Source organism: Ranitomeya variabilis, chromosome 1, assembly GCF_051348905.1.
Source record: "Ranitomeya variabilis isolate aRanVar5 chromosome 1, aRanVar5.hap1, whole genome shotgun sequence".
NCBI classification, from domain to species: Eukaryota; Metazoa; Chordata; class Amphibia; order Anura; family Dendrobatidae; genus Ranitomeya; species Ranitomeya variabilis.
Window position 1 is genome coordinate 168249742 of NC_135232.1, and position 25795 is coordinate 168275536.

At 45.6% G+C, this 25795-nt stretch overlaps 1 protein-coding gene across 1 annotated transcript in view; it reads left to right on the plus strand.

Annotated features, from left to right (window-relative positions):
• Positions 1–25795, plus strand: part of KCNN2 (potassium calcium-activated channel subfamily N member 2) — a 274294-nt gene that overhangs the window by 212388 nt on the left and 36111 nt on the right. The window contains exon 5 of the mRNA XM_077290515.1: positions 11047–11157. Within this exon, the coding sequence (XP_077146630.1) occupies positions 11047–11157 (111 nt within the window). The remainder of the gene's footprint in view (positions 1–11046; positions 11158–25795) is intronic.

The window sequence follows — 25795 nt, forward strand, 5'->3', positions numbered from 1 at the left end:
GGCTTCTTTTACACTTGCTGTGATTTTGCAGCCCCAATAGATTTCTATGGGGCAGCAATAATTCCATGGTGTGCCGTGCACCATATGGCCGTGAGGGCCGTATTTACGGTTGTGAAAAAAGATCGAGCCTGCTTGATCTTTTTCACGGCTTACGGACACGGACCCCATTGTAAATCAGTGGGGGCGCAAAAACAGCGGAAGGTTGTTTTTGCGGTGCACCATGACTTCTGGTTGTTCCTGCTGTTTTTTTTCCCCAATACTTTTGCTATAGCCTTCCCTTGACCCGAGCGCTATGTCCAGCTATCGCCCCATATCTTTGCTCCCATTTTCCTCCAAACTCCTTGAGCAGCACGTCCATGCTAAACTTTCCTCTCACTTTGCATCTAACTCTCTCTTCGACAACCTACAATCTGGCTTCCGTCCCCACCACTCCACTGAGACTGCCCTGACCAAAATTACTAACGACTTACAGCCAAAGCTAACAGACAATTCTCTATACTCCTCCTCCTAGACCTGTCCTCTGCCTTCGACACAGTTGACCACTGCCTCCTACTACAGATCCTCTCTTCCTTTGGGGTCAAAGACCTTGCCCTATCCTGGGTCTCCTCATACCTTGCCAACCGCACATTTAGCTTTTCCTACTCCTATACTACCTCTTCATATCGCCCCCCCCTCTCTGTTGGTGTCCCCCAAGGCTCTGTCCTAGGACCCTTACTCTTCTCAATCTATACACTCGGCCTGGGACAACTCATAAGGTCCTATGGCTTCCAGTACCATCTATATGCCGATGACACTCAGATCTACCTCTCTGGCCCAGATGTCGCCGCTCTGCTGTCCAGAATCCCAGAGTGTCTATCATCCATATCCTCCTTCTTCTCCTCTCGCTTCCTCAAGCTCAATGTGGACAAATCTGAACTCATTATCTTTCCTCCATCATGCATATCTTCCCTACCTGATCTATCTATTAAAATAAATGAAATCACACTTTCCCCTGTCCCCAAAATCTGCTGCCTCGGAGTAACCCTTGACTCTGCCCTGTCCTTCAAACCGCACATCCAAGCTCTCGCCACCTCTTGTCGCCTCCAGCTCAAAAATATTTCCAGAATCCGTCCTTTCCTCAACCCACACTCTACCAAAGTGCTTGTGCATGCCCTAATCATCTCCCGCCTCGACTACTGCAACATACTCCTCTGTGGCCTACCTTCTAACACTCTCGCACCCCTCCAGTCCATCCTTAACTCTGCAGCTCGACTAATTAATCTCTCTCCTCGCTACACTCCTGCTTCACCTCTTTGCAAATCCCTTCACTGGCTCCCAATTTCCCAGCGTATCCAGTTTAAATTACTAACACTGACCTACAAAGCCATCCATAACCTTTCTCCTCCGTATATTTCCACACTAATCTCTCAATATCTTCCCTCACGTAATCTCCGGTCCTCCCAAGACCTCCTCCTCTCCTCCATGTTTATTCGCTCCTCACCCAATCACCTCCAAGACTTCTCCTGAATATCACCCATCCTCTGGAATTCAGTGCCCCAACACATCCGGTTATCCACTTCTTTTGGATCCTTTAAAAGAAACCTGAAAACCCACCTCTTCAAAGAAGCTTACAGCCTGTAAAGACCACACGGCCACCTCAACACCATTGGAGCTACTGCAACCCTCAACCTATTGTCTCCTTCCCCATAATCCTTTAGAATGTAAGCACGGGCAGGGTCCTCTTCCCTCTGTACCAGTCTGTCATTGTTAGTTTTGTTTACTGTAAGTGATATTTGTATTTTGATGTAACCCCTTCTCATGTACAGCACCATGGAATTAATGGTGCTATATAAATAAATAATAATAATAATAACCTCAAAAATGGCAATCCGCAATTTTTTTGCGGTCCGTTATTGCGGCAGACCGTGAAAATTGCGCGATACGGCCCGCAATAACGGGCCCCAAAAAACCTGGTATATGTGAAAGAAGCCTTAGATAAGCCAATTATTCAGAAACAAGCATTCCTAGGAATACTAGTTTGGAGTTATTGGACAGCATAAATGGACTCTTACTGTAGTGAGATTAGATAAAAGTGAAATCTCTAATGTGAGAGTGTGTGAAAATAAATTTGTAAAAAGCTTAGCGGTGGTGTGTGCAGAGCCTTATCTGTAAAATGTAGCATTGTTGTAATGGGCTTTGTAAATTAAATGTTGAAATTTTAATAGTGAATAGTGTTGTTTATGTTTAAAGAGTAATCACTATTTATTTCTTTTTTCTAAATCGGTGGTACATGTGAAAATAAACAACTTTCTAATATGTTTTAACAGACAAAAATCTGCTTCTTTCACCTCCTGGACTGATCATTCATTCTCAAAATGCTCAGTTTACTGGTAAAATCTGTATCCGATGAAGACATATTATTATGACTGCAATACTGAGATAGGAGATGACAATTGAATTGGTGCTTATAAAGTTTTCTGGACAACTGTAACTGTCGTTTCAGGAAAACTTGCAGGACATTGTCTGTGTCTCCTTCCCCCACTGCTGTCCATAGATTTTTTAAAAATCATTGCCATCTCCTATCTAAGTTGTGTGAAATCTGTCTTCACTGAATACAGATCTTACCCGTGAATTGAGAATGAATGATCAGTCCAGGAGGAGCAGATAGCTCTGATGAGATATATTACAAAGTTGCTTTTTTTATCTGTAGTTTTGATTTATGAAATAAAAATTAAAACAAACTTTACTCTTTATGTTTTTAGTGATAGAATTGGAAAGCTCTTTAGATTGATTATCACATGTTACTAGAGTACCAAGAAAAATGAAGGACAGCATCCAATCCAGGTGAAAAACGCTCCTTTTATTGTGCCAAATGCGACGTTTCAACCCTCAAAGGGTCTTTCTCAAGCTTGAGAAAGACCCTTTGAGGGTTGAAACGTTGCATTTGGCACAATAAAAGGAGCGTTTTTCACCTGGATTGGATGCTGTCCTTCATTTTTCTTGGTGTGTACATGTCCACTTTGGTCCGTGGAACTAGGACAGGCATCCCACTGCCGGTTGTGCCGTCAGCTACTCTCTAAATTTTGAAATGTTACTAGAGTACATCTGCCCCTGACAAGTGTACATTTTTGCTCCTGTTGCATGGCAGCTATAAGGAGTGCCATATTCACCTCTAAATTAATTGTTGCACCTTACTACAGTGCACATTTCATCAAAACTGACTTATAAAACACCACTCTTAACAAATCTGTGCCGTAGAATTGTAGACATGCACCATAGAATGTTATGCTATGGGGCCGTGCATATGTCCGATTTTTACCAGTGTCTGAGGAAAACAATCTGTGCATGCCCGAGTGTGATCCTGTATTCAAGTCATGCAAGTCAATGAGACTGTGGAAATCATCAGACAACAATCGGATGACATCTGACTGCAGTCCGATTTCCACACACTGACACGATGGAGAAAGTGGAGAAATTTGGTTCTCCATCATCTCCTCATCTGAAACAATCAGATCACACTATTCTGACACTGATCAAACTCTGATCAGCATTTGATCAGAGTGTCATTTGCATAATCGGCCTGATTCTCTCGGACGACAAACTCTACGGCCTTCTCCACCTGCCCTTTGGAATATACTTTGACTTCAAGCACTGAAGAAATGTGGTCAGATGTGTGTTGAGTTTCCATCAGTGTCAAGTGTAGATGCCTTGTAAATATCTAGTTGCTATTTGGAATGAAAATAGCTGATGCAGTAGGAGCCATACAGAGGCCAAATAAAGGAGCCCTAGCATACAAAGCACGTTACCCTACCAGAATCCAGGGCAGAGGCAATCAGTGACTGATCAGATTTCATTTGTGTCTGTCTATTATTATGAGCAGTGACCTTTATTTTGCCATGCTTAGTCATCTCACTGATTCAGTAGTTTATTAAAAGTATGAGGGGTCATCTGAAGCTGTGAAACCTATTCTAGACTATTGAAGGGTATTGCCCAAAAACACATTTGGCAAACAGCCAGCAGCAATGTTATTGTGTTCTGCTTCTCCTTCCTCACACTCATACGTCTAAAGATCTCTTATATTCCATACATATATGGTATGTAAAGAAGTAATTTACAGTAGCAACATTACAAATCTATTAAAGAGTTTGTCCACTACTTTCTCATTGATCACCCATCCTATGTGGAATCCGACACCTGTCACTCCCACCAATCAGCTGTTCTCAGTGGCGACAAGAAATGCTCAATTGCTCCATCTTCTGATAGTGGCTGTGTCCAGGTACTGCACATACGCCTCTTATTGCTTTAAATTGGAGGCAAATGTGCAGTCCCAGCCCCTGCCACTATCGGAAGATGAAAGCAGCTCCTCAATTAAGCATCTCCAGCTGCCGACACCGAGAACAGCTAATCAGTGGGACACCGAGAACAGCTGATCAGTGGGACACTGAGAACAGCAAATCAGTGGGACACCGAGAACAGCTGATCAGTGGGACACCGAGAACAGCTGATCAGTGGGACACCGAGAAGAGCTGATCAGTGGGACACCGAGAACAGCTGATCAGTGGGACACCGAGAACAGCTAATCAGTGGGACACCGAGAACAGCTGATCAGTGGGACACCGAGAACAGCTAATCAGTGGGACACCAAGAACAGCTGATCAGTGGGACACCGAGAACAGCTAATCAGTGGGACACCGAGAACAGCTGATCAGTGGGACACCGAGAACAGCTAATCAGTGGGACACCGAGAACAGCTAAACAGTGGGACACCGAGAACAGCTAATCAGTGGGACACCGAGAACAGCTGATCAGTGGGACACCGAGAACAGCTGATCAGTGGAACACCGAGAACAGCTAATCAGTGGGACACCGAGAACAGCTGATCAGTGGGACACCGAGAACAGCTAATCAGTGGGACACCGAGAACAGCTGATCAGTGGGACACCGAGAACAGCTGATCAGTGGGACACCGAGAACAGCTGATCAGTGGGGGTGCCGGATGTTTGATCCTGACTGATCAGACATTGATGACATATCCTAAGTCACCAATGATAAAGTAGTGGACAACTTCTTCAATTGGTATTTCACTTTGCTTTTATTTACTCTTGACTTCTTTGGGGGCATTTTTTTTCTACTCTACACAATTCAAGAAAATTGTTTAGGTTACTGATCCAGTAGGCAGAGGTCTTTTCATCAAAGCTTTTAAGCCAGAAAAGTGGTAAAAAAAAGGTTTGAAAAAAATGAAAAATTGTAGTGCAGTGCAGAGTGGTGCCAACATTTTGCAACTTTAAGCGTTTGAATACTCTCAACCAAAATGGACTGAATGGGGGGGGGGGAACTGGGACGGGACGGGAAGGAACGTGACTATACCTGTCGGTCCAGTTAATCAAAATTGCTGACGTTTTGTACTGCAGAAATGCTATGCCAGTCCCTGACTGGAGTAGCAATTCCGCCACGACATGTGGAAGCGGACACCACTCAGAAGCAGCGCCGAATTCATTAGATGGCACCTTTTACTTCAGCAAGACTGGCAAAGTGAGTTTTCCTTAGTTTTTTAATCCAAATCTTCTGGGTCAAATACTACTGCATGAGTAATTGGCTTATATTTAAGAGGGAAGTCCCACCATAGCAAGTAATATCTTGCTGATTTCAAGAACAGGGCTTTAAAGTCTCCTTTCAAATGGAGAGATAACCCATTTACTGCCTATGGAGCTACCAGAGATTTACAAGTACACTGCCGCATAGACAATGCATGGAGCTGTTGTGTGCATGCTTGGCCAGCATGCTATTCACATGAGGCACTTTGGAGCATCAGGAACAGCAGTGATGGAATAGTGGGGATCTCGGCACTCAAAATTTTAACTATTTTATTTGCATGCTATAACTTGTTATATTGAAATATACCCTTAAAAATCTGTTCTCTAAGCCAATTAAATAAGTAAATAAACTTTTTAGTATGTGAAAAAGCTATTAGTAGGTAACATCAGTATTCTGCTACCCATACAAGTGCATGCTTATATCAGCTTAGTGTGCATGTATTTTCAATGGGGAGAGGGCAGTGGGCTGCTACTAGACACCACTAAGGGAAGATAAGGAACTTAATAAAGGCAGGTAAATTAGTTCAGTAAAAGCTGTAAACTACACAAGTGGTGGCTTCAGACAGAGAATTTTATCACTTAAAGGCATTTTTTATTACTTTCTTGCATTTTTTAAAAACTCTGGCTGTACTTCTTGTTATTACTTAAATCCCCCATAGACATGGCAGGAGTCCAGTGGGCCTACAGAGGGAGCCACCTAATTCTATCACACGGTTTAGATGCCACAGATGCTATTGACCAAGGTACCTAAGCTGTTAAATGATCAGACACCAACTTTATGCATGATAGCCAAGGCTCTTAGCATCAACCTGAGCATTGGGAATGTGCAGTGTATTCTACTTCCCAAGTGCCATCATAAAAAGACCGCACATCAGAAGACCCATCAGCAGCTGCAATAGAAACACCATAGGGATTCATTAAGAAGTTAAAAAAGGATCATTTTACATTCATTTAATACATTTGTAGTATATTTCTAGCCTCTCACAAAAAAAGTGAAGGATCCAGAGGATGCACCAAAGTGTGTAAAACGCCTCAAAACCGCACTGATTGTATTACATGTAGTAATTTACTACAGACTAAAAACAAACATCTGGCTCCACCTTTTTTGGCAGAAACAATTGTGTGTGCACTTGTGTGAAATTACCCTTAGGCCTCGCTCATACCACCTTATCTATCGGACGAGTGCTATGCGATTTTTTTTATTGGATAGCACTCGGACCAATGATATGTAATGGGGCAGTGCTAATCAACGCAAGCTGCGATTTGACTCTCTTGAGGCTCACCCATTCAAGTCTATGGTCATGGAAATCATGAGACTGCATACGGATGACATCTGAGTCCAGTCCGATTTCCTCAGACTCATACACTGGAAAAGATGGAGAAATTTTGTGCTCCATCTTCCCCTCATCCAAGAGAAATAGATCACAGTATGTTGACACTTACCGTATTTTTCCGACTATAAGACGCACTTTTTTTCCTCCAAATTTGGGAGGAAAGTGTGGGTGCGTCTTATAGTATGGATATAGCATGTGGGGAGGGGGGCAGCAGCGAGAGGGATCGCAATGATATCCCACTTCAGGATGTCCCTGCTGCCTGGAATCAGCTGCTGGGGAAAGCACATGGCCCCGCTGATTAAGTGCAGTGAATATTTATTAGCGGCTCCCCGCCCACCGATCAGCTGAGCGGTGAGCTGGGAGCAGCAAATGAATGCTGCACTTAAGCAGGGACACACAGTTTCCCCAGCACTGATTCTGGGGAGAATCTGTGTGTCCGGGGGAGGAGGCAGCAGCAGCAGGGGCCAGGAGATCGCTGTCTACCTGCCTGTGCTGGACGCTGAGCTGTCTGGTGCACAGAGAGGACCTGTGTGATGTCAGAAGTGGGCAGGCTGGAGCATCACATGGCACCTCAGAGCCCTCCCTCTTCTGACATCATCATAGGTCCTTCAGACTCCCACCTAGAATCTGCAGCTTCCTCTTATGTCCTGCGCTGTGGAAAGGCAACAAGAGAGAGGGCTCTGTGTGTGTGCAGCCATGGGATGCTCCAGCTTTTACCTCACCACAGTGTGGCTGGCTGCCACAATTAAGAGGTTAGTCTTTACAAAACACAATAAAGCACTCTGCCACTCCTTTGGTGAACTATAACTCCCAGCATGTCATAGGATCTGCAGGACATGCTGGGAGTTATAGTTCTCCCATGGGATTTTAAAGCAGCACTCCAGTGTTATTTTGCAGTGCTGGAGTGGTGCTTTCACTATAAGCCCTGTGCACCTATTCTTAGGGCTCATTTCCACATGCGAGGCACACATCCGTATCTCGCATGTGGAAACCAAGCTGTGGAGCCGGCACTCCAGAGCGGAGCGTGCAGCCGCATAGGAACACATGGAGCTGCACAGCTCCGCTCCAAAGTGCCGGCGCCAGAGCTTGGTTTCCACATGCGAGATACGGACGTGTGCCTCGCATGTGGAAATGAGCCCTTATACTCACCCTCCAGCGTCTTCATATCGTACTTCACAGACACCACACTGGTCCCGCAGCTTCCAACATAATAACATACTATTATATATAATAACACCACATATAATAGTATGTTATTTATGTTATTAAATATTTTACCACATTTTTTTTGCTTCAAATATTTTTTTCCCTATTTTCCACCTCTAAAACCTGGGTGCGCCTTATAGTCCGGTGCGTCCTATAGTCCGAAAAAATACGGTAGGTCAAACTAGGATCGGAGTGTTATTAGAATGATCGACCCTGTTCTCTCCGATGAGAGAATCTACAGTTATGTGACCCTGACCTTAAAGTGATTTTTGCACCTTTTTTGTGTAACTACTTTAAAATCTGTTTTCTCCAATAACAGTCACTACTAAAGCTAAGCTGGAGGCTAAGATTTCTCAGATATATTGTAGGTTTGTGAGATGTTCATGTGGAAAATGGAACGTTCACAGTCAGCACATAGACCAATGTTAACTAATGTGTTGGTTCACATGATAGTTTTTACCACATGGACCATAGGTCTGTGTTAAAAAAAATTGCAGCATGTACTAATCTGATCATTTTCTGATGAATATTATCCATACATTACATTGGGTGCACACGAAAATGGATACAGCATGTACATAATCTACCTATATTGAATCTGTTTTATACAGATACATTATAACGATGTCATGGAAAAATTTATTATGCTTTCAATTTTTATATGAATGAAATATTATCCATGTCCCTGGATGGAAAACAGACTATTGTTCATAAGTTTGCGTGAGCTTAGACTTTGGCATGGATAAATAAATATTCACGTCTATGCAATAAAATTTGATCCTCTTGTTTCTTGTGTTTTACATACAGTAGGTCTAGCTCTAAAATCTACATATTTGGATATGATGTTATATAAAAAAAGCCATAAAAAAGTTTATCCTAGAGAGTATTTCATGTTCTTTATTTACTTAGTTATGTACTCCTGAAGTCCAATTAAATTGATGGTGAATTGTTTGCTTTCATTTATGTTCAGGCTTTTTCCTTTATATAAAAAGTATATCCACCTATGGCACAGGAGTGTGAGGCTCTGCAGAAATATTGTATTGTATATTGTCTGCTATATACAAGTAGACACAGGTTTGCATAGCAGCTGTAGTCACAAAACAGTTGCCCATTTGTACTGTAGACAATTTCCAAACTTAAGGCCCCCATGCATAGTAGACTAATGTTGCCTAATCCTGCCGGTTTTGGTAGGATCAGCTTTGAGTTTACTGTGCTTGGGGGCCTCCAGACTCTACCCTGACAGATGATGATGGGGGAGAGAATTATCCGCCACATCAGATTTCCAATGGACAATCCTTTTATTCTCTGGAAGATAAGCCTCTGCCAGACTCCTCCTTACTTGTAGAGAACACAGGGGTGTATGCCAAGCCAAGAGTTGCTGGGAGAGATACAGTGGCATGTAAATGTTTGGGCACCTCAGGTCAAAAATACTGTTGTTATTGTGAACAGTTAAGCACGTTGAAGATGAAATGATCTCTAAAAGGCCGAAAGTTAAAGATGACACATTTCCTTTGTATTTTAGGCAAGAAAAAAAATGTTTGTAATTTTTTACATTTTAAAAACTACAAAAAGAAAAATGGGTCAATGCAAAAGTTTGGGCACCCTTGGAGATTTGTGTGCTCAGATGAATTAAACCAAGGTTTCAGACCTTAATGAGCCTGTTAGGGTTATGACTTGTTCACTACCTTCATTAGGAAAGGCCAGGTGATGCAAATTTCCCAGCATTATACTGTATAGACCCAGCTACCTCTAACTTTGTGCCAAAAAACAGAAGCCATGGGCTCATCGAAACAGGTGCCCAGCACTCAGAAAATTAAAATGATGGAGGCCCACAAAGCAGGAGAAGGCTAGAAGAAGATAGCAAAGTGTTTTTAAATTGCCCTTTCCTCGGTTTGAAATGTAATTAAGATATGGCAGTTAACAGGAAAAGTGGAGATCAATATAAGGTCTCAAAGACCAGGCACAGTTTCAGTAAGAGCTGCTCATAGGATTGCTCAGAGGCAAATCAGAACCCCCGATTGACTGCAAAAGACCTTCAGAAAGATTTAGCAGACTCTGCAGTAATGGTACATTTCTACTGTTCAGAGACACCTGCACACATATGGCCTTCATGGAAGAGTCAACAGAAGAAAACCTCTCCTGCGTCCTCACCATAAAATTCAGCATCAGAAGTATGTAAGAGAACATCTAAACAAGCCTGATGCATTTTGGAAACAATTCCTGTGGAACTGTGAGGTTAAAATAGAACTCTTTGGCCACAACGATCAAAGGTATGTGTGGAGAAAAAAGGGAACCGAATTGCAGGAAAAGAACATCTTACCAACCATTAAGCATGGGGCTAGATCAATCACGCTTTGGGGTTGTTTTTGCAGCTAATGGTATGGGGAAAATTTCAGTAGAGGGAAGAATGAATTCAATGATATTTCAACAAATTCTTGATGCAAACATAACACCATCTGTAAAAAAGCTGAAGTTGAAGAGAGGATGGTTTCTACAAATGGATAAGGATCCTAAACAGATGTCAAAATACACAATAGACTACCTATGCAAGATGACCCTGGAATCTCACAGAACTAGAAGAATTTTCCAAGGATGTGTGGATGAAAATCCCCCACACAAGAGTTGAAAGACTCTTGCCTGGCTACAAAAAACGTTTACAAGCTGTGATACTTTCAAAAGGAGGAGCTACTCAACTTGCTTAACTGTTCACAATAACAGTAATTTTGACAAGAGTTGCCCAAACTTTTACATGCCACTGTAGCTGTCGGCTGGACTATCGTTCGGACAACAGCTGTGTGTTGCATATGGGAGGCTGTGCCAAATGCTTTTTATATCACATAGGAGCAAAACAACTTTGTGTAAAAGGATTTGTAGTTTTACATTTAGTGTAATATAGCTCTGAAATGATTGTTCATTTGTCTCACTGATTTCAGGGCGCTGGATGCACTGCCCTTGTCGTTGCCGTGGTTGCAAGAAAGCTAGAACTTACCAAAGCAGAAAAACATGTTCACAATTTCATGATGGATACACAGCTCACTAAAAGAGTAAGCAAGCAATGCTCGTTTTTGCATTATTATATGAATGTAAAGGGATGGGATGTCAATGAAAATGTGGATCCAAGAAAATATTTTCAAAACTAGGAAGTGTTTACAAAAATGATATGGTGCCCATGGTGCATCCTCCATGCTTTTCCTTCATCTACACTCTGTTCTTCACCGGTCTCCTGGCTGCAGCCATTGAACAATTTCTTCCACTTTCTTGCAGATAGATTGCTAAGACTTCACCTTATCAGCACCGTTGATTGTCTGCAGTAGTGACCTGACACCTCCACACAGTATGTCATGCCATGAGACTGTGGAGTCTACCATGCAAAGTGCAGATGAATGGTGTATGCCAATTAGTTAAAAATAAGTTTTTTGTTTTGTTACGCTAACTTGGGTATTATGTTTAACTGTTTTAACAGCGGAGAACCCTTTTTTACAAGGAACTTATACAAATCTTCTGACATTTCAGAGGCATATCAGAATATTTTTTCTGTGGGGTGTGTGTGCTGAGATCCCCACCAATAACTGAAATGAAGACTATGACCTTGAAGAATAAAAATGGGTCAATAGAAAGTTGATCGCTTGTGCCTCTTTATTATAGTGATAGGTGGGGATTTAGCACCTGGACTCGATCACTCAAAACGTCTCTATGACCTGTAATAAGTTTTACGAAAGTGCAACATACTTCCAAAAGCAAAAAAGATTATTAGATATTATCAAATGAGAAGTTAGAGGGATAGCCAACATTTTGGTACTATGATTCAGTGTTTGAAAGCAAAAGATGTCTACACTTCTTTTTGTCCCTTTATGAACATGGATAAAAAATCATTGAGTATATTATTTAATAATACCCATGCTTTATCTTCTGATGAATATGTGGCCAACGTAAAGCGAAAATAAAAAAGAAAGTAAAAAGCACTGGCGCTCCTGATAGTTCCTAGTGGGGGAACAAAATTGCTGAATGTAGAGTGCTGCTGGTGATTGTGACAGGTTCTGTGTAGACCTGTAAAGTATATCAAATGAAAAAAAGTGGTATTCACCTGCACTGTCTACAAAAACGAACAATAAAATGAAAAATACCGTATATACTCGAGTATAAGCCGACCCGAGTATAAGCCGACCCCCCTAGTTTTGCCACAAAAAACTGGGAAAACTTATTGACTCGAGTATAAGCCTAGGGGGGAAAATGCAGCAGCTACCGGTAAATGTCAAAAGTAATAATAGATACCAATAAAAGTAAAATTAATTGAGACATCAGTAGGTTAAGTGTCTTTGAATATCCATATTGAATCAGGAGCCCCATATAATGCTCCATACTGTTCATTATGGCCCCATAAGATTTTCCATATTAAAATATGCCCCATATAATCCTGCATAAAGGTTAATAAAGGCCCCATAAGATGCTCCATAGACACATTTGCCCAATATAATGCTGCACAAATGCTGATTATGGCCCCATAAGATGCTCTATAAAGATATTTTCCCCTTATAGTGCTGCACAAACGTTATGGCCCTATAAGATGCTCCATACAGACACTTGCCCCATATGCCGTAGTGCCCTACAAACGTTAATTATGGCCCCATACAGACACTTGCCCCATATAGTGCTGCACAAACATTATGCCCCTATATAGTGCTGCAGAAACGTTATGGCCCCATATAGTGCTGCAGAAACGTTATGGCCCCATATAGTGCTGCAGAAACGTTATGGCCCCATATAGTGCTGCAGGAATGTTATGGCCCCATATAGTGCTGCAGGAATGTTATGGCCCCATATAGTGCTGCAGGAATGTTATGGCCCCCATATAGTGCTGCAGGAATGTTATGGCCCCATAAAGTGCTGCAGGAATGTTATGGCCCCATATAGTGCTGCAGGAATGTTATGGCCCCACATAATGCTGCAGGAATGTTATGGCCCCATATAGTGCTGCAGGAATGTTATGGCCCCATATGGTGCTGCAGGAATGTTATGGCCCCATATAGTGCTGCAGGAATGTTATGGCCTCATATAGTGCTGCAGGAACGTTATGGCCCCATATAGTGCTGCAGGAACGTTATGGCCCCATAGATGCTCCATACAGACACTTACCCCATTTGCTGCGATAAGAGGTGAGTATATCCATATATATATATATATATATATATATATATATATATATATATATATATATATCCATATACTCACCTCTCCGGCGGCCCCTGGACCTTACCGCCGTAACCGGGAGCCTCCGTTCCTAAGAATGAGCGCGTGAAGGGCCTGCGATGACGTCGCGGCTTGTGATTGGTCGCGTGAGCGGTCACATGAGCGCTCACGCGACCAATCAGAAGCCGCGATGTGATCGAAGGCCCTTCACGCGCTCATTCTTAGGAACGGAGGCTCCCGGTTACATCGGTGTTATGACCCCAATGGCAGAGGGTCTCAGGAATCAATACCAAGTCTGCAAACACAAAAAACCAGCTCATAGGGCAGTGGTAACTGGGCTGACCATATATCTAATCCTAGCACCACAAATAGAAGTAGCCGGGGAACGTGCCTACGTTGGTTCTAGACGTCTCACGCCAGCCGGAGAACTAACTAACCCTAGAAGGGAAAAGAAAGACCTTTCTTGCCTCCAGAGAAAAGACCCCAAAAGTTGGATACAAGCCCCCAACAAATAATAACAGTGAGGTAAGAGGAAAAGACAAACATAAGAATGAGCTAGGTATTTAGCAAAGAGAGGCCCACTAGCTAATAGCAGAATATAGTAAGATGACTTATATGGTCAGCAAAAACCCTATTAAAATATCCACGCTGGATATTCAAGAACCCCCGAACCGTCTAACGGCCGGGGGGAGAACACCAGCCCCCTAGAGCTTCCAGCAAGGTCAGAAATCACATTTAGTACAAGCTGGACAAAAATAGTAGCAAAGCAAGTAACTCAAAAAACAAAGAAGCAAGACTTAGCTTAATTTTGCAAGAGCCAGGACCAGCAGACAGGAGCAACAGAAGGATCTGATTACAACGATGCCAGGCACTGGACTAAGGATCCAGGAAGTTAATATAGCGACACCCCTGGACTAACGACCCAGGTGAGTGCCAAACAGAAAAAAGACAATCCCAGAGTCATACCACTAGTGACCACAAGAGGGAGCCAAAAAGTCTAATTCACAACACATCCGTAAAGTCCAGGGGCCACCAGAGAGGTGAGTATATCCATATTTTTTATTTAATTCTTTATTTTACACATGAATATGTTTCCGATACCGATTCCCGATATCACAAAAGTATCGGAACTCGGTATCGGAATTCCGATACCGCAAGTATCGGCCGATACCCGATACTTGCGGTATCGGAATGCTCAACACTATTAATGAGTAATCATTGGTTATGCAGTGGATTGTCATGTCGGACACTGTCCAGACCAGGTCGTCTGACAGACAGCGATAATTCCGCGTTTGACCACTGTTTGCTCATTGGCGTCGGCTAGTTTTCGTCTGGCTGCTCCGGGGTTAATTTATCTGATCCTCGGATTGGAAGCTGGGCCATGCCCATTTCCTTTAAATGGTTCTCCTGATCTTTGGGCGTCGCCGATTATAGCTTCTGTCTTATCCGTAGTTATCTCGGTCCGGAGTGGAGAGCTGGTTGCTGGAGAATCGTTGCTGGTGGTGTATTTTCCTTTGTCTTATTTACTCCTTCCTATATTTGTATTTATTTTGCCCTGCACATTTATAGTGTATTCCTGAGTGTCTGCGGCGTGGTGTATATTTTCCTTTATCCTTGTTTGTTATAACTGTGGGTATTGGTCTATTGCATTCACTGGGTGGTGGGCGGTGGTGTTCAGTCTAGGGCTGAATCAGGAGTCAGGCTGAGGGTGGAGGCCTGAACATGCACACCTTCAGTGTAAACTTCAGGTAGAGGGTCAGACAGGGTTTCCCTAGTCTGAGGGAAATTGCAGGGGCCCGGGTTATTAGCTCTCGCCCTCCTTGTATCCCCGTGACATTATAATCGGCCTAACAACAACAACAAAAAAAAGGGGGTTCCTTTTTTTTTTTCTCTTCTCTGTGTTTTGTCATGGATCCCATGACTTCCATAACCCGCCAGTTGGAGGCGCTGTCCCTACAGGTCACTGAGTTGAGGGGAGCAGTGCAGCAACAGGGAATAGCAGTATCTAATATACAAGCTGGAGCGACAGGAGGAGTTAATGAGCCCAAGTTTCCTTTGCCTGAAAAATTTGCTGGGGAACGCAGTAAATTTGTTTCTTTTCGTGAAGCTTGCAAACTGTATTTCTGTATGTGCCCGATCTCCTCTGGTAATGAGGCTCAACGTGTGGGCCTGGTGTTGTCATTATTAAGCGGGGATCCCCAAGCATGGGCCTTTTCGTTGCCATCTGATTCTGCTGCATTTCACTTAGTGGAGAGTGTCTTTTCTGCTCTAGGACACATTTACGATGATCCAGACAGAATGGCTCTAGCAGAATCTAAGTTACGCACTATTTGCCAGGGGGAGCGTGTTGCAGAGGATTACTGTTCTGAATTTCGCCGCTGGGCGGTTGACACTCAGTGGAATGAGCCAGCATTGCGGAGTCACTTTATTCATGGAGTTTCTAATAGGGCTAAAAAAGCCCTCCTGATGTACGAGACTCCTGCTTCACTAGATTCCGCTATGAGTCTTGTTGTCCGCATTGATCGCCTTTGCGTCAGGGGAATCATGAGACGCCGCCTGTGGGTGAAGGTTTAGGTTCACGTGAGGTTGCTGCAGGTGAGCCCACGGAATCTATGCAAATCGCAGGGGTGTCACATGTTAAGAATCGTACCCCTGTACTCAGGAAGCAGGGAGCCTGTTTTTTCTGCAGTAAAACTGGTCATTTTATTAATATCTGTCCTCTGCTGTTAAAGAACAACGCAACGGCGGAAAACTTCTGAGCTCAGAGGGTGTGGAGGAGTCCAATCTGAGCTTATGTATATCCTCCATGATGATTTCTCAGTGCATGCTCCCTGCCAAAGTTGTTGTCGCTGGCAGAGAGATACGAATCACTATTTTTGTGGATAGTGGTTCCGCCACAAATCTCATTGATGAGGAGTTTGCGTGCGCTGCTGGTTTTAAGATTGAAAAACTGCCTCATCCTATCCGTGTGGTCACCATCAATTTTGCTCCTCTTCCACAGGGGGAGATTACTGAGTTTGTGGCTGAGGTTAAACTCCACATTGGGGTTCTTCATTTCGAGCAGGTCACATGTAAGGTGCTCAAGAGTCTTCCGGCACAATTGGTTCTGGGTTTTCCATGGTTGTCTACACACAACCCGGTGATTGACTGGAAAACTCAGGACATAATCCAGTGGAGTGATTTCTGTCAGGAGAATTGCCTGGCCACATGTGTGTCCGCTGTGACTTCAAGCGTTCCTGAGTCACTTCAGGATTATGCGGATGTGTTCTCTGAGAAGGGTTGTTCAGAGTTGCCGCCACACCGCTCCTATGCCTGTTCTATCAGGTTTAAGCCAGGGGCCAAGTTGCCTAAAGCAAGGATGTTCAACATCTCCGGTCCGGAGAGACAAGCGCTCAAGGATTACATTTCTGAAAGTTTGAGCAAAGGGCACATCAGGCCGTCATCCTCGCCAGGGTTCTTCTTCGTGAAGAAGAAAGATGGCGGATTACGCCCGTGTTTGGATTTCAGGGAGTTGAACCAGATTACGGTTCGTGATCCATACCCTATGCCACTGATACCTGACTTGTTCAACCAGGTGGCAGGTGCTAAGTGGTTTACCAAGCTTGACCTCAGGGGGGCGTACAACCTCATAAGAGTCCATCAAGGTGATGAGTGGAAGACGGCTTTTAATACCTCTGAGGGTCATTTTGAAAATTTGGTGATGCCTTTTGGGTTAACTTACGCACCTGCAGTGTTCCAACATTTCATCAATGATGTTTTCTCGCATGTTTTGGGGAAATTCGTTATCGTGTACCTAGATGACATTCTCATATATTCTTGTGACCGTGATGCTCATTTAGATCATGTCAGGCAGGTGTTACAGCTTCTCAGAGAGAATAAGCTGTATGCTAAACTTGAGAAATGTGTATTTTTTGCTCAAGAGTTGCCGTTCTTGGGTTATATTGTGTCTGCTTCTGGTTTTAAAATGGACGCCGCTAAGGTGCAAGCGGTGCTGCATTGGGAACGTCCTGATAACCTGAAAGCACTTCAGCGGTTCCTTGGGTTTTCTAACTACTATAGGAAATTTATCAAGGATTTTTCTATCATTGCTAAACCGCTAACTGACATGACTAAAAAGGGTACCAATTTCTCTGTTTGGCCTGAGGCTGCTGTTCGCGCATTTGAATTTCTCAAGAACAGTTTTGTTTCAGCCCCCATTCTTGTGCAGCCAGACGTATCTAAACCCTTTGTCGTGGAAGTCGATGCGTCTGAGGTTGGTGTGGGGGCGGTACTATCTCAAGGCTCATCCTTGAGTGGTTTGCGTCCGTGCGCCTATTTCTCCAAAAAACTGTCGTCCGCTGAACGTAACTACGATATCGGCAACAGGGAGTTGTTGGCTATTAAGTTGGCCTTTGAGGAATGGCGACACTTCTTGGAGGGGTCGGTACATCAGGTCACTGTTATTACCGACCATAAGAATCTGCTGTATTTGGAGTCTGCCAAGCGTCTGTCTCCCAGGCAGGCTCGCTGGGCATTGTTTTTCACGCGGTTCAACTTTGTTGTCACTTACAGACCAGGGTCTAAAAACACTAAGGCGGATGCTCTGTCCAGGTGTTTTCCGGGGGGAGAACCTCGGGAAGACCCAGTACCCATTCTCCAAAAGGGTGTTGTGGTTTCTGCCCTCACTACCGAGGTTGAGGCTGAGATTGCCGAGGCTCAGGAGGAGGTACCATCTGAGCTTCCCATCAACAAATCTTTTGTACCGCTTCATCTCCGCCTAAAGGTGTTGGCGGAGCATCATGATACTGTCCTGGCTGGCCACCCAGGGGTTAGAGGTACTTTGGAGTTGGTGTCACGTCGGTTTTGATGGCCCCAAATCCGACAGGACGTGGTCTCATATGTGTCAGCTTGCACCACGTGCGCTAGGGCGAAGATGCCCCGCTCCCGTCCTGTTGGCACACTACTTCCTCTGGAGGTACCTAGTAAGCCATGGATGGAAATCTCCATGGATTTCATCACTGATTTGCCTCCCTCAGCTGGGAACACGGTCATTTTGGTGATTGTGGATCGGGTTTTAAAAATGTCGCTCTTTGTGTCTTTGCCTTCTTTACCTAACGCTAAGACTCTTGCTCAGGTGTTTGTGCAGGAGGTGGTCAGGCTTCATGGAGTTCCGTCTGACATTGTGTCAGATAGGGGTACTCAGTTTGTAGCAAAATTTTGGAAAGCATTTTGCTCACGGCTGGGGATCAAGTTGTCTCATTCGTCTGCGTTTCATCCCCAGTCAAATGGTCAGACCGAGCGTATGAACCAAAATTTGGAGCAGTACTTGCGCTGCTTTGTCTCTGATAACCAGGAGGAGTGGTCTACCTTTCTTCATTTGGCTGAGTTTGCCATCAATAATCGAGTCAGGAGTCGTCTGGGAAGTCTCCGTTTTTTTGTGTTTACGGGCTACATCCTCAGTTTTGTACGTTGAGTCAGAGAGGCACTTCCGGCGTTCCGGAGGAAGACCAGTTAGGAACACAATTGTCTTCAGTCTGGAGGAGAGTGAAACAGCGCCTGTTGAGTGTGGGTGCAAGGTACAAACGTGTGGCTGACAGTAGGCGTGTGCCAGGTCCGGACCTGAGTGTGGATGACTGGGTGTGGTTATCCACAAAAAACATAAGACTCAAGATACCATCCCTTAAATTGGGTCCACGGTTTATTGGTCCATTTAGGGTCCCCGCCGTCATTAACCCAGTAGCGTACCGACTGGAGCTCCCTACGATGTATAAAATACACAACGTGTTCCACAGGTCTCTTCTTAAGAAGCTGGTGGGTTCTGTGGACGCAGCGCCTATGCCACCTCCAGTCTTGGTGGATGGTAACCTAGAATTTGAAGTCTCCCGGGTGGTTGACTCTCGTGTGGTGCGCCGCACTTTACAATATTTGGTACACTGGCGTGGTTATGGGCCTGAGGAGAGGTCCTGGGTACCAGCCACGGACATTCATGCGGATCGGCTGGTCAGGTGTTTTCATCGTCGCCATCTGGACAAGCCGGGTCCTATAAGCCGTGAGGGCCCTTGGGTCCCTTGTAGAAGGCGGGGTACTGTCATGTCGGACACTGTCCAGACCAGGTCGTCTGACAGACAGCGGTAATTCCGCGTTTGACCACTGTTTGCTCATTGGCGTCGGCTAGTTTTCGTCTGGCTGCTCCGGGGTTAATTTATCTGATCCTCGGATTGGAAGCTGGGCCATGCCCATTTCCTTTAAATGGTTCTCCTGATCTTTGGGCGTCGCCGATTATAGCTTCTGTCTTATCCGTAGTTATCTCTGTCCGGAGTGGAGAGCTGGTTGCTGGAGAATCGTTGCTGGTGTTGTATTTTCCTTTGTCTTATTTACTCCTTCCTATATTTGTATTTATTTTGCCCTGCACATTTATAGTGTATTCCTGAGTGTCTGCAGTGTGGTGTATATTTTCCTTTATCCTTGTTTGTTATAACTGTGGGTATTGGTCTATTGCATTCACTGGGTGGTGGGCGGTGGTGTTCAGTCTAGGGCTGAATCAGGAGTCAGGGTGAGGGTGGAGGCCTGAACATGCACACCTTCAGTGTAAACTTCAGGTAGAGGGTCAGACAGGGTTTCCCTAGTCTGAGGGAAATTGCAGGGGCCCGGGTTATTAGCTCTCGCCCTCCTTGTATCCCCGTGACATGGATGTTGTAATAGGTCCTTAAAGTACTACCAGAATCTTAGGGGAATGAGGGGAAAAAAAAGGGTAAATGTTTGTATTGGTGAATATAGTGAGACTAAATAGATTTATAATATATACTCACTCAGATATTAATTGGAAGTGTGCAATGAAGAGAGGTGATCCCTGTGTATCGGCAATTGATGCGGGTATTGTGATGACCACGGTTGCTTAATCTTCAGAGGTTTATAGTAGATGCCCCTGCTTAAATAAATGTACAACCTTTATGAGTATGGTTTTAAATAAATGCGGTCTAGTTTTCCCAGTACACAATAAACTTACTGCTGGTGGGAGTAGCGCAGGATTCCGTTAGGTTAAAGTACTGAGATGACCGTCAGGTGCTGGCTGACAAGGATTACTGTGATTAGAATTGATTGCCCATATGTTGAGATGAGGAGAAATGCTGCCCTAGTATGTTGGAGCACTAATATGCCACAATTGCTATGTGCACATAAAATATGCTGTACTCACTGTGGTGCTGAGTGCGGAGGGAAGCGGTTCCAGAAAGTATGAGCCACTGCTAGGTGTACCGCTATGGCAGAGCGGTGGGTTAAGGAGAGAGTGGTGGCAGAAGCCGCGTGACCGCGAGACCTCGCATGCCCCGGCTGGATGTAGCGCTGAGATAGCGGTCGGAGAGGGTGGGCGGAGCTACTGGTGACATCACCACGCTACGGGGCTAAAGAGGACATGTGTGCTAGTATAACTAGTCAGCCAACCAATGCATTTCAAGGGCTCTGGCCCTCTTCATCAGGGTTAAGCCAGCACCTGACGGTCATCTTAGCACCTTAACTTAACGGAATCCTACGCTACTCCCACCAGCAGTAAGTTTATTGTGTACTGGGAAAACTAGACCGCATTTATTTAAAACCATACCTATAAAGGTTGTACATTTATTTAAGCAGGGGCATCTACTATAAACCTCTGAAGATTAAGCAACCGTGGTCATCACAATACCCGCATCAATTGCAGATGCACAGGGATCACGTCTCTTCATTGCACATTTCCATTTAATATCTGAGTGAGTATATATTATACATCTATTTAGTCTTACTATATTCACCAATACAAACATTTACCCTTTTTTTTTTTTTTCTCTCATTCCCCTAAGATCCTGGTAGTACTTTAAGGACCTATTACAACATCCACTGCATAACCAATGATTACTCATTAAGTAAGTGCTCTCTTATTCATTTATTCATCTATTTTTCATTTTATTGTTCGTTTTTGTAGACCGCGCAGGTAAATACCACTTTTTTTCGTAAAGTGAAAATAATAAAATGATATTCAAAGTCTTACATTTTTGTTGTCATGAACTAGGGCACCATGCTAGAAATGTAGAGATGTCTATATATGTCTACTTACACCCATCCATACAGCAAGACAAGCTAAGTCCTGAGATATTATACTTTACACACTATAATACAGGCACAATATTTAATGTTTGTTAGCTACAGAATACAATATATTACAATTATATTAGTGAATTGCTTGGTGCACTAGTTCAAAAAATAAATATAGATAAATATAGCTCCAGTGCATTGTACAGAAACCTGTAGAAATCTCTACAGTAATTGAATAATTACTGTTTGGTTTTTCCGGTAAGTATATTTCAGTTAATCTTTCTGCATAAACCTTTTTGCACAAAATACCATAAAACAGGTTAGCATTAACATGAAGAGACATTTAATACTTGAGGATAAAATCCGTGGGTTATAATGACACAGATTGGTAGATGGCTTACAGGAGTAGAAATTTGCAGGAAACATTTATATTTAAATAGAAGAAACTTTTGTTCATTTCTTAAATGCAGTTTACCTTATATACTCAAGTATAAGCCAACCCGAGTATAAGCCAAGGCACCTAATTTTGCCACGGAAAACTGGGTAAGATTATTAAGCCAGGTATGCATTGTCCCCTCATCCCTGTCCTGGTATGTGTGGCTCCCCCTGTTGTATGCATGTCTCCTCCGTCCTCCCCCTGTCGTATGCATGGCTCCTCTGTCCATCCCCTGTTTTATGCATGGCTCCTCTTTCCTCCCCCTGTTGTGTGCATGGCTCCTCCATCCTCCCCCTATTGTGTACATGGCTCCTCCTTCCTCCCCTTGTTTTTTGCATGGCTCCTCCATCCTCCCCCTGTTGTATGCATGGCTCCTCCGTCCTCCCCCAGTTGTATGCATGGCTCATCTGTCCTTCCTCTGTTGTGTGCATGGCTCCTCCGTCCTCCAGTTGTATGCATGACTAATCTATCCTCCCCCTGTTGTGTGCATGGCTCCTCCGTCCTCCCCCAGTTGTATGCATGGCTCATCTGTCCTCCCCCTGTTGTGTGCATGTCTCCTCCGTCCTCCCCCAGTTGTATGCATGGCTCCTCCGTCCTCCCCCTGTTGTATGCATGGCTCCTCCGTCCTCCCCCTGTTGTATGCATAACTCCTCTGTCCTCCCCCTGTTGAATGCATGGCTCCTCCGTCCTCCCCCTGTTGTATGCATGGCTCCTCGGTCCTTCCCCTGTTGTATGCATGGCTCCCCCCATCCTACCCCTGTTGTGTGCATGGGTCATCAATCCTCCCCCTCTTTTGTGCGTGACTCCTCCGTCCTCCCCCTCATGTGTGCATGGCTCCTTCGTCCTCCCCCGTTGTATGAATGGCTCCTTCGTCCTCCCCCGTTGTATGCATGGCTTCTCCATCCTCCCCATTGTGTTCTAGGCTCCTCCGTCCTCCCCCTCTTTTTTGCATGGCTCCTCCGTCCTCCCTCTGTTGTGTGCATGGCTCCTCTGTCCTCCCCCTGTTGTGTGCATAGCTCCTTCGTCCTCCCCCTGTTGTGTGCATGTCTCCTCTGTCCTCTCCCTGTTGTGTACATGGCTCCTTGGCACTCCCCCTGTTGTGTGCATGTCTCCTCTGTCCTCTCCCTGTTGGGTGCATGGCTCCTCCGTCCTCCCCCAGTTGTCTGCATGACTCCTCCGTCCTCCCTCTGTTGTATGCATGGCTCCTCCGTCCTCCCCTTGTTGTACGCATAGCTCCTCCATCCTCCCCCTGTTGTGTGCATGGCTCCTCCGTCCTCCCCCTGTTGTATGCATGGCTCCCTCCGTCCTCCCCATGTTATGTGCATGGGTCCTCCATCCTCCCCCTGTTGTGTGCATGGCTCCTCCATCCTCCCTCTGTTGTATGCATGGCTCCTTTGTCCTCCCCCTGTTGTATGCATGGCTCCTCCATCCTCCCCCTGTTGTTTGAATGGCTCCTCGGTCCTCCCCCTGATGTGTGTACGGCTCCTCCGTCCTCCCCCTCATGTGTGCATGGCTCCTCCATCCTCCCCCGTTGTATGAATGGCTCCTTCGTCCTCCCTCTGTTGTATGCATGGCTCCTCCGTCCTCCCCATTGTGTTCTAGGCTCCTCCGTCCTCCCCCTCTTTTGTGCATGGCTCCTCCGTCCTCCCTCTGTTGTGTGCATGGCTCCTCTGTCCTCCCCCTGTTGTGTGCATGTCTCCTCTGTCCTCCCCCTGTTGTGAGCATGGCTCTTCCGTCCTCCCCCTGTTGTGTGCATGGCTCCTGCTTACTCCCCCTGTTGTGTGCACGGCTCCTCCTTACTCCCCCTGTTGTGTGCATGGCTCCTCTGTCCTCCCCCTGCTGAGTGCATGGCTCCTCCGTGCTCCCCATGTTGTGTGCATGGCTCCTCCGTCCTCCACCTGTTGTGTGCATGTCTCCTCCCTCCTCCCCCTGTTGTTTGAATGGCTCCTCCATCCTCCCCCTGATGTGTGTACGGCTCCTCCGTCCTCCCCCTCATGTGTGCATGGCTCCTCCATCCTCCCCCGTTGTATGAATGGCTCTTTCGTCCTCCCTCTGTTGTATGCATGGCTCCTCCGTCCTCCCCATTGTGTTCTAGGCTCCTCCGTCCTCCCCCTCTTTTGTGCATGGCTCCTCCGTCCTCCCTCTGTTGTGTGCATGGCTCCTCTGTCCTCCCCCTGTTGTGTGCATGTCTCCTTCGTCCTCCCCCTGTTGTGTGCATGTCTCCTCTGTCCTCCCCCTGTTGTGAGCATGGCTCTTCCGTCCTCCCCCTGTTGTGTGCATGGCTCCTGCTTACTCCCCCTGTTGTGTGCATGGCTCCTCCTTACTCCCCCTGTTGTGTGCATGGCTCCTCCGTCCTCCCCCTGCTGAGTGCATGGCTCCTCCGTGCTCCCCATGTTGTGTGCATGGCTCCTCTGTCCTCCACCTGTTGTGTGCATGTCTCCTCCCTCCTCCCCCTGTTGTTTGAATGGCTCCTCCGTCCTCCCCCTGATGTGTGTACGGCTCCTCCGTCCTCCCCCTCATGTGTGCATGGCTCCTCCATCCTCCCCCATTGTATGAATGGCTCCTTCGTCCTCCCTCTGTTGTATGCATGGCTCCTCCGTCCTCCCCATTGTGTTCTAGGCTCCTCCGTCCTCCCCCTCTTTTGTGCATGGCTCCTCCGTCCTCCCTCTGTTGTGTGCATGGCTCCTCTGTCCTCCCCCTGTTGTGTGCATGTCTCCTTCGTCCTCCCCATTTTGTGTGCATGTCTCCTCTGTCCTCCCCCTGTTGTGAGCATGGCTCTTCCGTCCTCCCCCTGTTGTGTGCACGGCTCCTCCTTACTCCCCCTGTTGTGTGCATGGCTCCTCTGTCCTCCCCCTGCTGAGTGCATGGCTCCTCCGTGCTCCCCATGTTGTGTGCATGGCTCCTCCGTCCTCCACCTGTTGTGTGCATGTCTCCTCCCTCCTCCCCCTGTTGTGAGCATGGCTCCTCCGTACTCCCTCTGTTGTGTGCATGGCTCCTCTGTCCTCCCCCTGTTGTGTACATGGCTCCTTGATACTCCCCCTGTTGTGTGCATGGCTCCTCTGTCCTTCCCCTGTTGTGTGCATGGCTCCTCCGTGCTCCCCCTGTTGTGTGCATGGCTCCTCCGTGCTCCCCCTGTTGTGTGCATGACTCCTCTGTCCTCCCCCTGTTGTATGCATGGCTCCGCTTGGCTTTCCCCGTCCTCATCCGACATTCTCTGTCCTCCTGACCCTGCTCGCGCTGTCACTGCACGTCCCTGCATATCTCTGTTGTCCCGGGACTGGCAGCTTCTTCCTGTGTTCAGTAATGAATATGCTTTCCACCCCTATGGGAGTGGACACGCGTCCATATTCATTACTTTAATGAGCGGCACCATGTGACCGCTGAACACAGGAAGAAGCTGCCTCGCCGGGACAACAGAGTGGTGCAGGGAGAATCTGCAGCGATCGCGCAAGAAGTGGGTGAGTATGATGTGACAGCCGCCGGCTCCTGTCGCTCCCCCTCCCCCGCCGACCCCCTGGGACAATGGCTCTTATATAAGCTATGGGGGGCGTTTTCAGCACAAAAATTTTTATTAAAATCTCGGCTTATGCACGAGTATATATGGTAGGTTATTGTTGTGGCTGAATACAATTTTTGCTTAAAGGGAACCTGTAACCAGGTCAAAAGTCCTCTGATTTTATTCCCTGTGCTCCTCTGAGTATTCTATTTTTTTATGTTTGTTTTTTAAATCCGTCAATTTAATTTTTCCCTAATCCCTCCTAATTTTGTATTTAATGTAATGCAAATATATTGAAATATTTACTGATCCTCTTCCCAGGTGTCCAGTGCTGCATGTTATTCTGGTCCTTATAACCACTTTTCAGTGTTGCTTCTCACACTGTGTGGGGTGGTGCTTCATTCCTAATGAAAGTCTACGAGACTCAAAGTAAAGCTCTATAAACATACATTACAGGGAATATGACAGCAGGTTTTTGCTATATAATCTGACAGCATCACGAAGTAGGAGCTCAGACACT